The following is a 13937-nucleotide window of genomic DNA, read 5'->3' on the forward strand; positions in this document are numbered from 1 at the left end:
CACACAAGGATTTACGTAGATACTAGGTAAACCTTTATTGATCCGCGTGGGGGAAATGCAAACGTCATAAGAGCTACTGCAGCGTGAATGAAAAACAGGATAGTACAGTTATTAGTAAAGAGATAAGAAGAGGATTTCTTTTTTAACTGCACGTCACTTCCTTCAACCAGCGCTATGAGCTTGTAGATCTCCTTTCTTTTTAGCGTGAACATACATTTTTGTGAAAATCTTTGATGTTATTAACATCCCTGCAGGATCCCTGCCTGGAAGAAAAACATTTTGAGATGGAGGTCTACAGCCAAATACAGATCATTTTGGGGGGTCCTTGACATGAAAACGTTTGCGCACCACTGAAAACAGTTTGTTTATTTATTAATTCTTTAAGACATTTGTAGAATTGGCCTCAGGTCTAATAATGGGTTAGAAACAACAACATCGTCCTCTGGTCTGGTGTGCACACAGAGCCACAAAGCCCCGACACACTCACCCATTCCCGGTGCTACACCACTACACCCAGGCCCAGAGGCCTACTTTCCCTGTCCTGACCTGGATGTTGTTGCATAATGTCAATAAGTGCCGTGAGCCTGTCCTCCTCCTAGGTGTTTACGCTCAGCGGGGCCATTTAAGAATAGCCAAGTGGAAGTGCAAAATAAAGCTAGATAAGCCTCAAGAGGCCGTGGTTGTCAAAATCTTAGTTGGCCAAGTAACCACGGTAAAACCACCAATTTTATGGTGCGCTATGTTGTTCCCCAAGCAACGGCAGTTTGCTTGGGGTCACCAAATAGTCACCAAACTGCCAAAAAATTCAATATAAGACATGAACCGTAACCGCATAAACCCATCACGAGACAAGAGCCACACGCCGGACTGGTGTGATTTACAAGTTAGCCATTGTTGCAGATGAATCTCAAAACACTGAGTAATAACAACAGGCTTATAGTGACACAGCCACCGAGCACCAAACAAGGACTGGGTTCAGTTAAACATTGGGAAGTAGTTTAAAATAAAAAGGTGGATATATTTGACGCGCATTAGCCTGCTGTCCATGTGTCAAAGAGGAACTGAGATGGAGTGTGCTCTAAAACTGATATCAACCCTTCCGAATACAACTACCTCTTTCCGCAAACAAAGGCACACACACACACACACACAGTCACACACGCGCGCGCACGCACGCACACACACACACACACACACACACACACCTCTCCACCTAGTGTCGTGTGGCGTCACAGGCCAACATCTGCTGTGGTCCCTTTGAGGCTAAAGCAGTGAGCTGTGAGCCTTGTGGAGGGGGAGACGTGGTGGGGGCAGATGGACATACAATAAACCCCTCCAGCCGACACAAAAGCCCCCTGAGCCCGGGGCTGGAGGACAGGGGGTGTGGTCGGACGGGGGGCTGGGTGGGTGGGACACCGTGGGGTTGAAGGCTCAATCCTCCACCTGCCTGTGTGGGACACGCACGGAAGGGGTTAAGACTGGTTCTGTCAATGCAGGAAGAGGGTTTAAGATAGATAGAGATAGACTGCTCAGTGGAGGGCGGTGGCACAATGGAACGAGGTATGAGTGGAGGCGGTATGACAGAGGGTGGTATGGGGATACGGTTCCCTGTGGGTTTCCCTGTGACCCATGGGGGTTAAATCAGCTATGGGGATGAGCTTTTGGTCTGTTATTGAGGCTAGGGCATTGTGCACCAGCTTATAAGAGAGGCATCAAACCTGTCGTCTGTGACACAGATAAAACGGACAAAAAACAATGACATAAGCACCTTAATGGGGCATGTCTTCAGGGGTTGTCACCTTAATGGTGCATGTCTTCAGGGGTTGTCAGTGGCGTCACTTCTGCCATTGCATTGCCCTTTTGTGCCCTGACCTTTATTTGTGACGTCACAGAGTTCCAGCAAGGCAGTAAGGCATTTGTATTTCATTGTACGATAGTGGCACATACAGTAGCAGATCTAACAGTATATCACAAGCTTGTAGACGAGCTATTTTCACAATATTTATCTGTGGAACAGAGTCAAACTAAATGTAATTGCCTCAACTATATTGAACTTGCCAGTTCAAATATATTATTATTTTGGTGGTGTCAGGTGGTGTCAGGTGTTTGTTTGTTAGTAGCCACTTGACTCACAGGTGGGTGAGTCAAGTGGCTGCCTGCATCCGACGTAAAGGCAGCCAGACACCTTGCTCAAGGCATCTTTCTGTCTGGCTAACAGGTGTCCCATTGCGCAACACAACCGTCATTAAAGATAAGACTCACATCAGTCGGAACGGCACAGAGTCGCAGCGAGTGACTACATCTACAGACTACAGTACATCGCACGTAGAAAACAGCTGTCTCACTTCCTCACACAGACGGATGGGGGGGGAGAAAGCCGACCGAGGAGGAGGGTCTGATGTGAGACGATAAGGATTAGGAAATCAGATGAGGTGCGAGAGGAGACGAGTGACTAATTTATGATCAACGATGGGAATTTTAGCATGTGTATTACTTTTTAATCTCAGTTCCACCTCACAGATGCTTGTCCAAACAACCTGAAATTCCCTCCTCTGTATCGTTTAGATCATCACTTCGATACAGAAAAATGCTAAGAATGATGTGTTATTTACTAATTATTGCAGTCTCCTACAGTTTTCAAATGATATGGGGATCTCCCGTGTGACTCTGTGCTGTGGTTTTGGGGGGGTGAGAGAGTGAGAGTGAGTGTGCGTGTGCGACTGTGCGTATGTGTGCATGCGTGTATGCGTGTGTCTGTCTGTGTGGGGAAAATCCATCGACAAATAGTAATAGTCAATACTATTCTCTGTTCCATTAGGGTCCGTGTCCACAGAGAACGCACTTTGGATATCATGTCCATAGCACTCGCAGATGCCCGCACAGTTTGAACCCATCAACCATTGAGGTGCTCACTGCTCAAATGTCCCGTCATCCGTTTTCATAAGCACAAATAGCTTAGCTGAAACAATGTAAACATGGTTACAGTAACAATTCAACACCGAGTGAGAGTGTGTTTCAATACATGGAAGACTGGCGCTGCCAACTCAAAAGGCGTTCTATGTGGACAGTGGACACGTCCCCTTAACCGGACAGTTTAAAAAGAACCTATCAACAAGATAGACACCAGGAAATGGGCCGGGAGTTGGGCACCATAGACAGTCAGACTTAAATAAAATAAATATACGTTCCATTCAAACATAATTTGAGCAGTGTGAATCTGTGCTGTGGGTTGCGAGAGTGTATGTGCATACATGCGTGCGTGTGTGCGTGGTAGGCCTAAGCCTCACAGCATTAATCACCTCATAGCAGTTTGTCTGAATGATGCTACAGAAAAACACAATCACATCCACTTCCCTTTTCTGATAAGACCATTCAGCAGCACTCAACCACTTCACTTCCTTATTAGGGACACATCACGAGGCCAATGCAGGCGGAGAGGAGATGCATACAAACACAAAAATAGATCCAGAAAAAGTGAGGCTTAGCCAGATTAGCATGATACCAACCAGCAGGGGAAAAGGTTTACACTTTCAGACTAGAGGCAAACATTTAAGCAAATATTTATTATTTTCTTTTTAATTAATTAGTGTGGTGTTGTTTTTTATATGAATGAATCAACATGAAAAAGAAAAGAACATAGTGCATTTTTGGGTCATTAACCGCTTACGCCCTATTTTATATTTAGATTTTTATACTGTCATGAGCTAGTTCCCAATAAAAAACAAACAAACATTAGCCCCAAAATGTATTTGAAAAAGAGGCAAAGAGTCAAACATTAGGCTGTGAGGTATAACCTTTTCAATCTTTCATTAAAAAACAAGTGAGTGAGACAGAGTGAAATTGTCTCTGTGGGTGTTCACATTCAACATGGAAAGCTCATCATGGGTACGTTTCTCGGGAAAAGAGAGTAGGAGGCAGTAATTAAATACTAGTCTGCCACCAAGGCACAGCCACAATGCCACATCCTCCTAAACAGTAACACAGTCTCAAAACTGAGGAAAGGAGGAGGTGACAGAAACACCATGGTGGGGTCTGAACTCTGAAGTGGGGCGAGGGAGGCACTGGGCATCAACAACAGGAATCAGTGTTGGCAGGATTTGCGAGAGAAACAAGCAACCTGGTCTATGAAAACAAGGCCAAAATAAGTGACTATCGGCCACATGAGCACTTAGTTTAAACCTATGGAAACATCAGCTATTTTAAAAAGATCTACACACGTTTTGAGCTTGTAGATCAGCTATTCAAACAAATTTCCCCAACACCTCCCTGGCACAAAATATTTTCAGATGGGGGTCCGTGGAGTGTACATATTAATGTGGGGTTCCTTGACATGAAAATGTTTGAGAACCCCTGGTTTAAACAACATTAAGAAACAAGCCAAAATAAGCAACTACACTTTAGAAACAAGACCCAAAAACACCACAACCACCAATATTTACAAGTGTCCCTACAGAAAAACAAGCCAAACGTCACTTATAAGCGGACATGGCAACAATACGAGTACAAAATATGAGATAACAAATGAGTACAAAACAAATCAAAATCTCTGTTTAGTCAAAGAAGCTTAACATCGCCAAGCTAAGTATTTTTGCCACGAGCTGATCTGCTTGTTTTGTGTCATACAGTTCAGTAATCTGGGGGGGGGGGGGGGGTCGGTAAGTGAGCCAGACCATAAACATCACTAACACAGAGCAGACACCACAGCTCACACTCAGTGGTTAAATCATCCTACCTAAAAAGCCCGATTGGACCACTCTGCATATGCTGTACGATGGATAGCATAAATAGCTGTAGAAATTAGCTTGTAGATCTGCTTTTAAAGAAATTATCATTTTTGGTTTTTTTGCCTATAATGACATGCTCAAAATAAAGTGGTGGTTAAGTAATTACAAGCAAAGCTCTTAACCAGTGCTACGTTAGAGAAGAGAAAACAATTTTTTTCTACGGGAAGAACTCAGCAAATATCCACGTTCTTCAGTCAACCATTAAGCAAGCTTGTCCATCTCAAGCCTAATTTCTGCTCTGTCGCACACTGATTTACAAGCTCACAGCGCGCGCGGCACATTCACTGTGTTGTGAGCTTGTAGGTCAGCTGTTTTCAACACCACGTAAAACTATCATGCCTGCCGGGTCTGCCACACTAGTATATAAACACTTGAGCCCTTCAGTCCACTGTCACTGGAGATAAGACACACACATTCCTCTGGAACAACACCGAGCATTGCTATAGTGCAGTGCCCCCCCCCCCCCCCCCCCTTTCCATGGACCCGTTTGGGAAATTCCAACCGTGTTCTATATTGAAGTCTCGAGTCAGTCGACACATAGGGTTGTCATCGACGTGAAAAAAGCATCCCTTTAAGATAAATCTTCACATTTCTTGTTTAGCTTAAATGCCGGGATGAGGCAAAATGCCTATGCAATGTTGACAATTCTTTTAAACAAAGCTAATTAAGGTAACCTGCCGGTCGTCCCCATTTTTGGTTTTGAACGTTTAGAAATACGCTTGGTGCTTGTGAGTCGGCGCCAGTGAGGTGGAACACTTACAGCCCCTAGCGGAGGCCACGAGAGGCACTGTGGCCGAACGCTGCAAAGGGGGACAGAATAATAAATCATCCCCCCATCGTCTGATGTCTCGGTACCCCCGAGACATCAAACCTTTGCCGTCTCTGGAGTGAGAATGCGTACTCCCGGGGCTGAGTAGGTTTTGGTGCCAACCGTTTACCGTTCCTAGGTCGACAGATTTGACCGTTCTTTTACTCAAAATGGAGACTACTTGAGAACTGCATAAACATATATACTGTATATATTCTTTCCACAGCATCCAGTGCACTTCAAACGTTGTGCTTGGGTGCCCATGCTTACAGGTTAGACTGGAAGACGCAGACTGGTTCGACAGTTTGTCAGAACAGGATCACACGGCAAACCAAGAATCAAGTTGTATACAAGCTGCAACAGAAATAAAACCAGAAACATTTGCAAAGACGCTCTTTATGGAAACCAGCCCATGTAAAAATAATCCAGTTTAGGAACCACTGGATTAGAGCCAACAAGATATCTGGTTCGGATGCTTTTTTGGAGAGTCCTAACCTAGACCACCGAATAGAATACCAATGTTTTTGACTGAAAATAAAGTGCAAGATCTTGAAATCAAGTTTCTATAATGAGAATTATAGAGAACAAATTACTTTTTGATATATAAAACATTTAAATTGAGTATACATTTTAAACTTCCATATAAAATAATAATTATCTTGGATTATACAATGTGTGTGTGTGTGCGCGTGTGTGTGTGTGTGTGTGTGTGTGTGTGTGTGCACGCATGTGCGTGCTCGCACGTGGCCGTGCGTGTGCGATAAAGCTCATAAATGTCATCTCATCATGGAAGGGAAGTCTGCCTATGGCCTACTTTTAGAAGCAACTTCTATACTTCCGCTTCACACGTTCTTGTCAAGGGTCCCATTTCTGGTTCCAGAATATTATAGTGTTAGGAACTCAAGAATTCATCCACCATTCTGGAACAGGTCAAACTGCTTTATGTGACTCTGCCATTTACTTTTTTTCTTTACCCTTTTTGGATGCACTCACCAGAGTCACCACCAGTGTGTTTTAAATGCCAGTTCCGGATGCACAAAAACTTTTGCAAAGACAATTGCATCTAAATGTATCTTCAAAAGCAGAAATTCAGAAGTTTGTTCAGGTGCACAGTGACAGAAAGGAAGTCCAACAACACTGGTTTGATTTTAAACTATACTAGGGTGACCGGGTGCAACAGCTAATTTTAATTAACTAATCGATTATACTGATAATCGCTCATTTTATAAAATAATCAATGAATAATCCACCCCTTCTTTTGGCCTCATTCTTCTTGGCAAAAATCTGCCCCAAAACATTACATTTCTTGAACAGTGAAAATAGCCGATCTACAAGCTCAGTGCGTGGCAAGTTGCAACTATTCTTGCACAGCATAGTTGTGCGACAAAGTATAAAGAAGGGCTTAAGTGGTTAATGATTGATTGAAATATAAAATATATTATTATTCTTAAAGGGGCTTTTGATTATTCGATTCATCGATAAAATAATCGATGCAATATTCGCAGCAGGAAAATAATTGATAGCCACAAATCATGATCATCTGACATTTATTAGACTACATGCTACTGTCAGCGGCGGTCGAACCACCTTATGGATATACAGAAGGAATGGAGGAGGGCATGAAGTTATGACCGGGAACCTCTTCCTTCCCCTTTCTGGTTCCCTTCCTTCCTCACACTGTCTCATGATGACTGTCAGGATGTTTCTTCCTCTCCAACCGTTGTAAAAAAGCCTTTCATCAGTGATGTTGACATTGACAATGGGCGGGCTCCAGCCAGGCCAGGGTTTGCGACAGGTGAAATGTGTCGTGTCACAGCAGACACGGCACAGTTTTGTACATAGCTTTCAGACCAGGAAGACTTTGCTATTTTCTTTTTTTTACAATTTCAGAATTTAACCTCTACTCGTGAAGCTAAATTGCGTCTCCTTAATTGTGGGGACAATGTCACTATTCAAGTGGCATTGTCTGAAATGAGTCACATCAGAGTGGACTCATTCAGCAAATAGCCTCGAGTGAATGTTTTTTAGTTAGCTAAACACAGGGACAGAGGAATGGTAAGTACAAGAACAAAACAAAAATAATTATCCTCATAGCCAAAGGCCCCATCTTTCACTCATACACATGGCACAGACACACAATAAGTGGGCCTATTAATGTCACTGACAGTGACAGACCAGACAAAGATTACGCTGAGCTGTTGTAGGTCACAGCAAGGAGATCAGCATGTGGCACAGCAGTGGATATGGTGGTATAATCCTAATGAAAGTCAACTCAACACACACACACACACACACACACACACACACACACACACCCCGTCCCCCAAACAGATAAAGACTAATTCCACCAGGCACCATACAGGCTACATCATTGTAATTGTAATCGTCCATATATGCCTGATCTGACAAACACATTTTGCATTAACCCGTAATGACACAATGGTCTGGGGGCCTGGGGCTCTGGGGAAAATGTGAAAATATTTGAATAGCCCCAGTGATGTAAATAGGTTTTCAATGTATTGGGTCCAGGGACCCAGGGGTGGTCTTTTAGATGGGTCCCACTCCCAGGGACATTTTATGAGTCCCACTTCAACGACGTTAGGAGTCATAGTTTGTATAAAAACATATATATAAAAAAGAATTACAAATTGCAGTTTAACTCCAATTTCATCTTTATGGTTATAATAATATGGTTATATTCATAGATAAAAATGTATCTGAAAGAAACACAATTCTCACAAATTATGCAAACAACAGTGCAAAGTATATGCAAACAGTTTATAAAGTAAATTAAATAGCACCCAAATAAATAAAATAAGTAAATTAAATACTTTGTGGTACACTCAGTGAGCTAAATAAAGTGTATGCCTGTGTGGTGCTTTTATGCACAGCTCAATCTCTCATCAAGCTCAGTCTCTCATTTGAGGTTAGACGGTATCATTGCAATGGCTGTTTTTAGCCAAAATGCGCAGATCTACAAGCTCGGAAAAACAGTTTTCGGAAGTCTGCGGTATTCGGGGGTACAGCGGTGGTCTTGGCGGGTACAGTGAAAACACAGCATATTTGCATCACTGGCAGCCCAGTGAATTTGAGACCGATAACAAATTAATCCATTTTCGTTTGGCCCATTCATGATTTTCCCAGTGCCTAACCATGGAAATGTATGATGTTGTACAACACATGATTACTACTTATTTTTAGCATTGTATGAATACCATTTCCTTTTTACTATGATTTTGTGAATGTGCTGAGCTGGAATGAACTATGCTTGTGCTGTTGAGAAGCACAGCTCCTCTCTGTCGCCACGAGGCTGCAAGGCTGGTTGATGGACGGACAGCGGAAGCCACCCTTCCTAACTTTGGCAGAAATGGCTAATGTTGAAGCTCTTCATTTACATGCTCTTCATTACATTCCTCCCCACACACTACACTGTGTTGTGACTGTTCAGCTGTATAATCCTCCTGGTTCACCTGTCAGTTCACCAGGAGGACGTAGCACCTCTGTCCTATAAACTCTGGCAGTAAATGAGTTTAATGGTTCCCTTTAACGATTCCTATAAATTCCTACACTTCACTGGTTCTACAGGGATCCTCAGGGTTACTTGAGGCGGTTCCAAATGAACCCTTAACAAAGTCTGTAACTTGAGTGTACAAATGGAACCAAATGGACCCTCCATTAGTCCATTTGGTTCCATTTGTACACTCTCAGAGTTACCCCTGGTATTGTAATTGTACTACGTGACGTCTAACTCCACACGTCCGTCCGTGTTGTTTTTTTTCTCCGTGAACATCGTGTATCCGAGTGAGACACACACAAAACGTACATTTTGAACGGCAGATGCGTCTTTCGCCACTGATTGTTTTGGGTTTTGTGATGGAACTACAAAAGCTTTTGATTAAAGAAGTGAATAAGTGCTTACGTTCATTAACCTCAAACACTACACCCAAACCCACGGTGGTGACATGACATCACCATCTCCACATAGCTTGCTCTGCTATGAGGAGGACGACAATAGGCATAGCAGCAGGTGATTGAGAGCCCAACAGCTGTCACAGTCACACACTCTCTCAATTCAATTTCCCCTCTCTATCTGTGATTCAGCTATTATTACTGGCACAAAGATAACGTTTTTGACAGCAGGTGATGTCACCGCGGGCCATGCGCTGGAGATTCCTGGCCCTGACGCACAGTATATCAGCCTAATAAATGGAATCGACGAGAGGTAGGCTGACTCAGCCACCAGGGAACGCTGGGACATCCAGAACATTAGTGAATACAGGTGCCCAGCATCCGCTTATTAGGCTATATACAGCACGTCCTTGACTCCTTCCATCTACACCAGCACAGAGGCATCAATAAGCTTCAATCTGCATTTTACTGCAGTGCAGAGGCTGTCTGTCAGATGAATCAAAATGTCATCTTACCGCAAGAGTCTCAATAAAAAATCTGAGTAGAGCTAAAAAGAGAATTATAGGCTTATGTGCTGTGATGTTCAAACATACATGCGATATTATGGGGCTCATAATCCCAATCCCCAATAATCCCAAAACTCAGGAATTTAATCTGTGAGTGAGCACGCTCCAGTGTGTGTGTGTGTGTGTGTGTGTGTGTGTGTGTGTGTGTGTGTGTGTGTGTGTAGACATTCAGCAGCTCTGACAAGTGACAACTGTCCGTGATGGTTGAGCTCATAGATGGTACATACAGTATATATATATATATATATCTCTGTTGGTTGGAAGCTATAACTTGTAACCAAAACTATAACTTTTCAGGATTCAAATTCAAAAATAGCAAAAGTAGCAGATCTACATTAAGCTCGAAGAAGCACGTTGCTTTACATTTTGAGCTTGCAGATCTGCCACTTTTGATACTTTTGGATGGCGCACAAAAAGTTATAACATGGAGTCGGAGATAAGAGGTTTATGCCCCGCCCCAACAGCAACGATATCAGGTACAACATTGTGTGCAATGCAATCACTGCAGCAGAGACTCAGACTCCTGATAGACAGTGACAGAGATGATAAGAAAGAGTATAGCCATGTCAACAACACACAGCATTCCAATTTCCTTTGCACCACTTCCAGACAAATAAATGAACACAGACTTGATCATGTATGACGTCTCTTCTACGTAGAATTGGCTTCTTGTGGTCTAGGACCACAGACAATTATTTATTTGATTACATGTTTTTATTACATCGGTAATAGCAATTATGCAGCCAATGTGTCACAATCATTCATTATACTGTAGGTATCCATTTTTTTAAATGTCAAAAATAGCAGATCTATAAGCTCACAACAGATTGCGCAACATGAAAATATAACTTAAATCAAAGTTTAGCGAATCATTGTTTAACCGAGTGTTTACACCGCAATAATAATATTGGTTTACGGTTAGCCATTAACATCCCTAACAGTACCATTACCTCATAAATCTGTATGCGTTATCTTTCATATTCTAAATTGCCTGTTGCTTACCATAGCAGTCAGTTTGTGTATGTGGTCTCCCTTCACTGCTTAGTACTTACTCAACTTAAACATACCACATTTCACCTCACACACACACCTCCAACAACCAGTGTTTCAAATCGGATTAAATTAATATTCAAATTGCATCGATTTGAATAATACAACAAGGATTTTATCTAGACTACAAGGAAAGGACCTATGCAAAGATACAAAATGTGACTAGTCTATAATGCAAACGAGCCATATAAAAGATGTAAGAAAACATAAAGACAAGAGATCACCCCTTTCAGGCTTTTGACTCTTGTCCTAGGTAACTAGGCCATAGGTTATTTATTATTTGTAATGGATTTGATTTATTATATACATTTTGGTGGTTTGGTGCCAGCTTGAATGTGACAGCCTGTAAACCCCAGCTCTCTCTCAATGAATGCATGACACAATGCTCAATTTAATGTGGCCACTTCAGCTGGTTGCAGGCTTGTAAACATGCCACACATGTTACAGTGTGGCATGATACAGTGTTTCAAATAAGCTTTGATAAGAACCTCAGCTCAGTTGCCTTGTGGTTAGACTGTCCGCCATGAGACTGGGAGGTTAGGTCCTTACTCCTTACTGCTTAGCACTCAGTATCAAGGGTTGGATTGGTGGTAAATCCCTGCGACATACTGGGTCTCCCTCTTTCATTGGTGTGTCTCACACCCTAACTTCAAAAAACGACTATGCCTAAACCCTTAACCTCCCAAAACGTATGCCTAACCTCACAGAAACTATGCCCAAACCTAACCTCAAAAACACGTCCACCAGGGCGAAACACCAGGAAAAGAGAGAATCCGGAGACATACTAGTGTCATGTCCAGGGGGACACACTTGTACATCAAGCTGCCTCAGTCACGCTACAGAAACAGGAGACAGGCTTCTGCCCTAATGGCCACATGGCTTCATTGGCTTGGCAAGGCTACGGCTCATAAGTTATAAGAAGACCCAATTGACCAGAGGCATGCATTTGAATATAATTATAAATGGTCATTAATCTTTACGCCTGACCATTCTCCAAGGTTTCCACATGACACACTGCAACAACACAGGATTACACCACACATTTGGGGAGAAAATGACACACACACACACACACACACACACACGCACACACACAAACGTAGGTACCAACCAACCATCGCACAGGAATCAACAGGATGTTCCCCTGCTCTGATTCATCAGGTGGTGATATTGTGTAATAAGAGTGAGAGTGCTTGTTTAGTGTTTACAGCAGTCCAGTAGCATATTCCCAATCATTGTCAAACATATATGTTTCTATGACTATGACGTAGGTAACTAGGTATAAGGTTCGAGGCAGAGATTCATTTGGTAGGACACTGTCCACCTGGGAAAAGGTTAATCAATGACGTCTACCATTGATTAATCATTGACCAGACAACGAGATAAAGTGATCTCTACGGACAGCAGTGTGATTTCACTTTTCACCCGTGTTGTTTATCTGTAAAGCTTGATATATATTATTTACAAGTCTATGATTTCTATACATATACTTTCAGTCTAGTGTTGATGATTTCTTGTACTATTGTATCAATTTAAATGTCTTTCTTGATGAGTTGAATACATAGGAGATAGGACCACAGTGTCAACAAGCCCAAAGTGCTTTTTGTGTTATCCTTTTAGCATAATATATAATTGTACTGTACCACTGTACTTTTTGCTGTTAATAAAGTATTCAATCAATGTCAAAAGGAAAGCCCGGGTGTATACATTTAATTCAGTTTATTCATCTACCTGCCAATAACAGAGGATATTAAACCAAATCAAAGGACACAGTACAGTGTTTTACATAGTGTTACTGTATGTATTTGTTGATGATATTGGATTGGGTTATTTTGTATGCTGTCCCCAGGACTTTTTTGTTATACTTTTAGCTCAAATGTCTGACTGTACCTCTCGTGCTGTTTACATTTCTGTCTGATGAATCAATCAATCAATCACTTCTACCAGACAGTGCACCATCGTGTCATGTTCATAAATAAACATACCTTCAGCGCGTACTTGTCTCCGCTCTTCTTCTGGAAGATCTCCAGCACCTTGCCATTGATGCCCAGTCCCAGCACCTGGCTGGTGACCTTGTACTCGTCCGTGATCGCGTTCTTCTTGATCTGGAGATGACCTCCGGCTTTGACGTGGAACTGTAAGAACTGACCCGCGGGGTTCTGCTGTTGCTGGCCGGCGGGGTTCTGCTGCTGCTGGCCCTGCTGCGTGTTGTTCGGGAACAGGGGCTGGTTCTGTGCGTTGGAGAGCATTGTTGTTGTTGATGTCCCCCAGAGGATACACCTGTCTCCGTTTCTCCCCAACAGTCCGACTCCACTTGTCTCTTTCTCTGCTACACTGATTCTTCTTCCTGGGTTCAGGTGGCCTCTGCTCTGATGAGTTGGGTCGCTCAACAATTAAATAGCTGGCTAAATAATATGCAGGTTCTAATGGCACCAGACGTGAGATTAAAAAAAACTATAAAATAATAAAAACTACGGCGACTTCGTTCGCGGTCTCTTTGATAAACGTGCTAAGTTGGCTAAGCTGTTTAGCATGCTAGCATGGTCCTATTCTTGACCTGTGAACGGCGGCTCGGCTAGCGGTTAGCGCCGACGGGGGTCCTCCGTCTGCCGGTTCCTGAAAGAGCATTTCACCGAGTCTAACAGCGATACTACTAATACAGACATTACCATAATAAAACAAAGCTAAAGATCCGACACGAAACACTTTAATTGTGTGCAAACTTTGGCGACTTGACGAGTAAAAAAAAAAGCCGGAAAGAATAGAAAAGACAACAAGACGAACAACTCTTCTGACGTCGAAAATGCTTTTTACTTTCCT

At 42.7% G+C, this 13937-nt stretch overlaps 1 protein-coding gene across 2 annotated transcripts in view; it reads right to left on the bottom strand.

The window, feature by feature from the left end:
* The window catches only part of mapkapk2a (MAPK activated protein kinase 2a), a 28135-nt gene extending 14198 nt beyond the window's left edge, over positions 1-13937 (bottom strand). For both annotated transcript variants that reach the window (XM_080788840.1, XM_080788839.1), the window contains exon 1: positions 13103-13937. In XM_080788840.1, coding sequence (XP_080644966.1) covers positions 13103-13366 — 264 coding nt within the window. In that variant the 5' untranslated portion in view covers positions 13367-13937. The remainder of the gene's footprint in view (positions 1-13102) is intronic.

Source organism: Protomyctophum bolini (genome assembly GCF_963924005.1).
Source record: "Protomyctophum bolini genome assembly, chromosome: 2".
NCBI lineage: Eukaryota > Metazoa > Chordata > Actinopteri > Myctophiformes > Myctophidae > Protomyctophum > Protomyctophum bolini.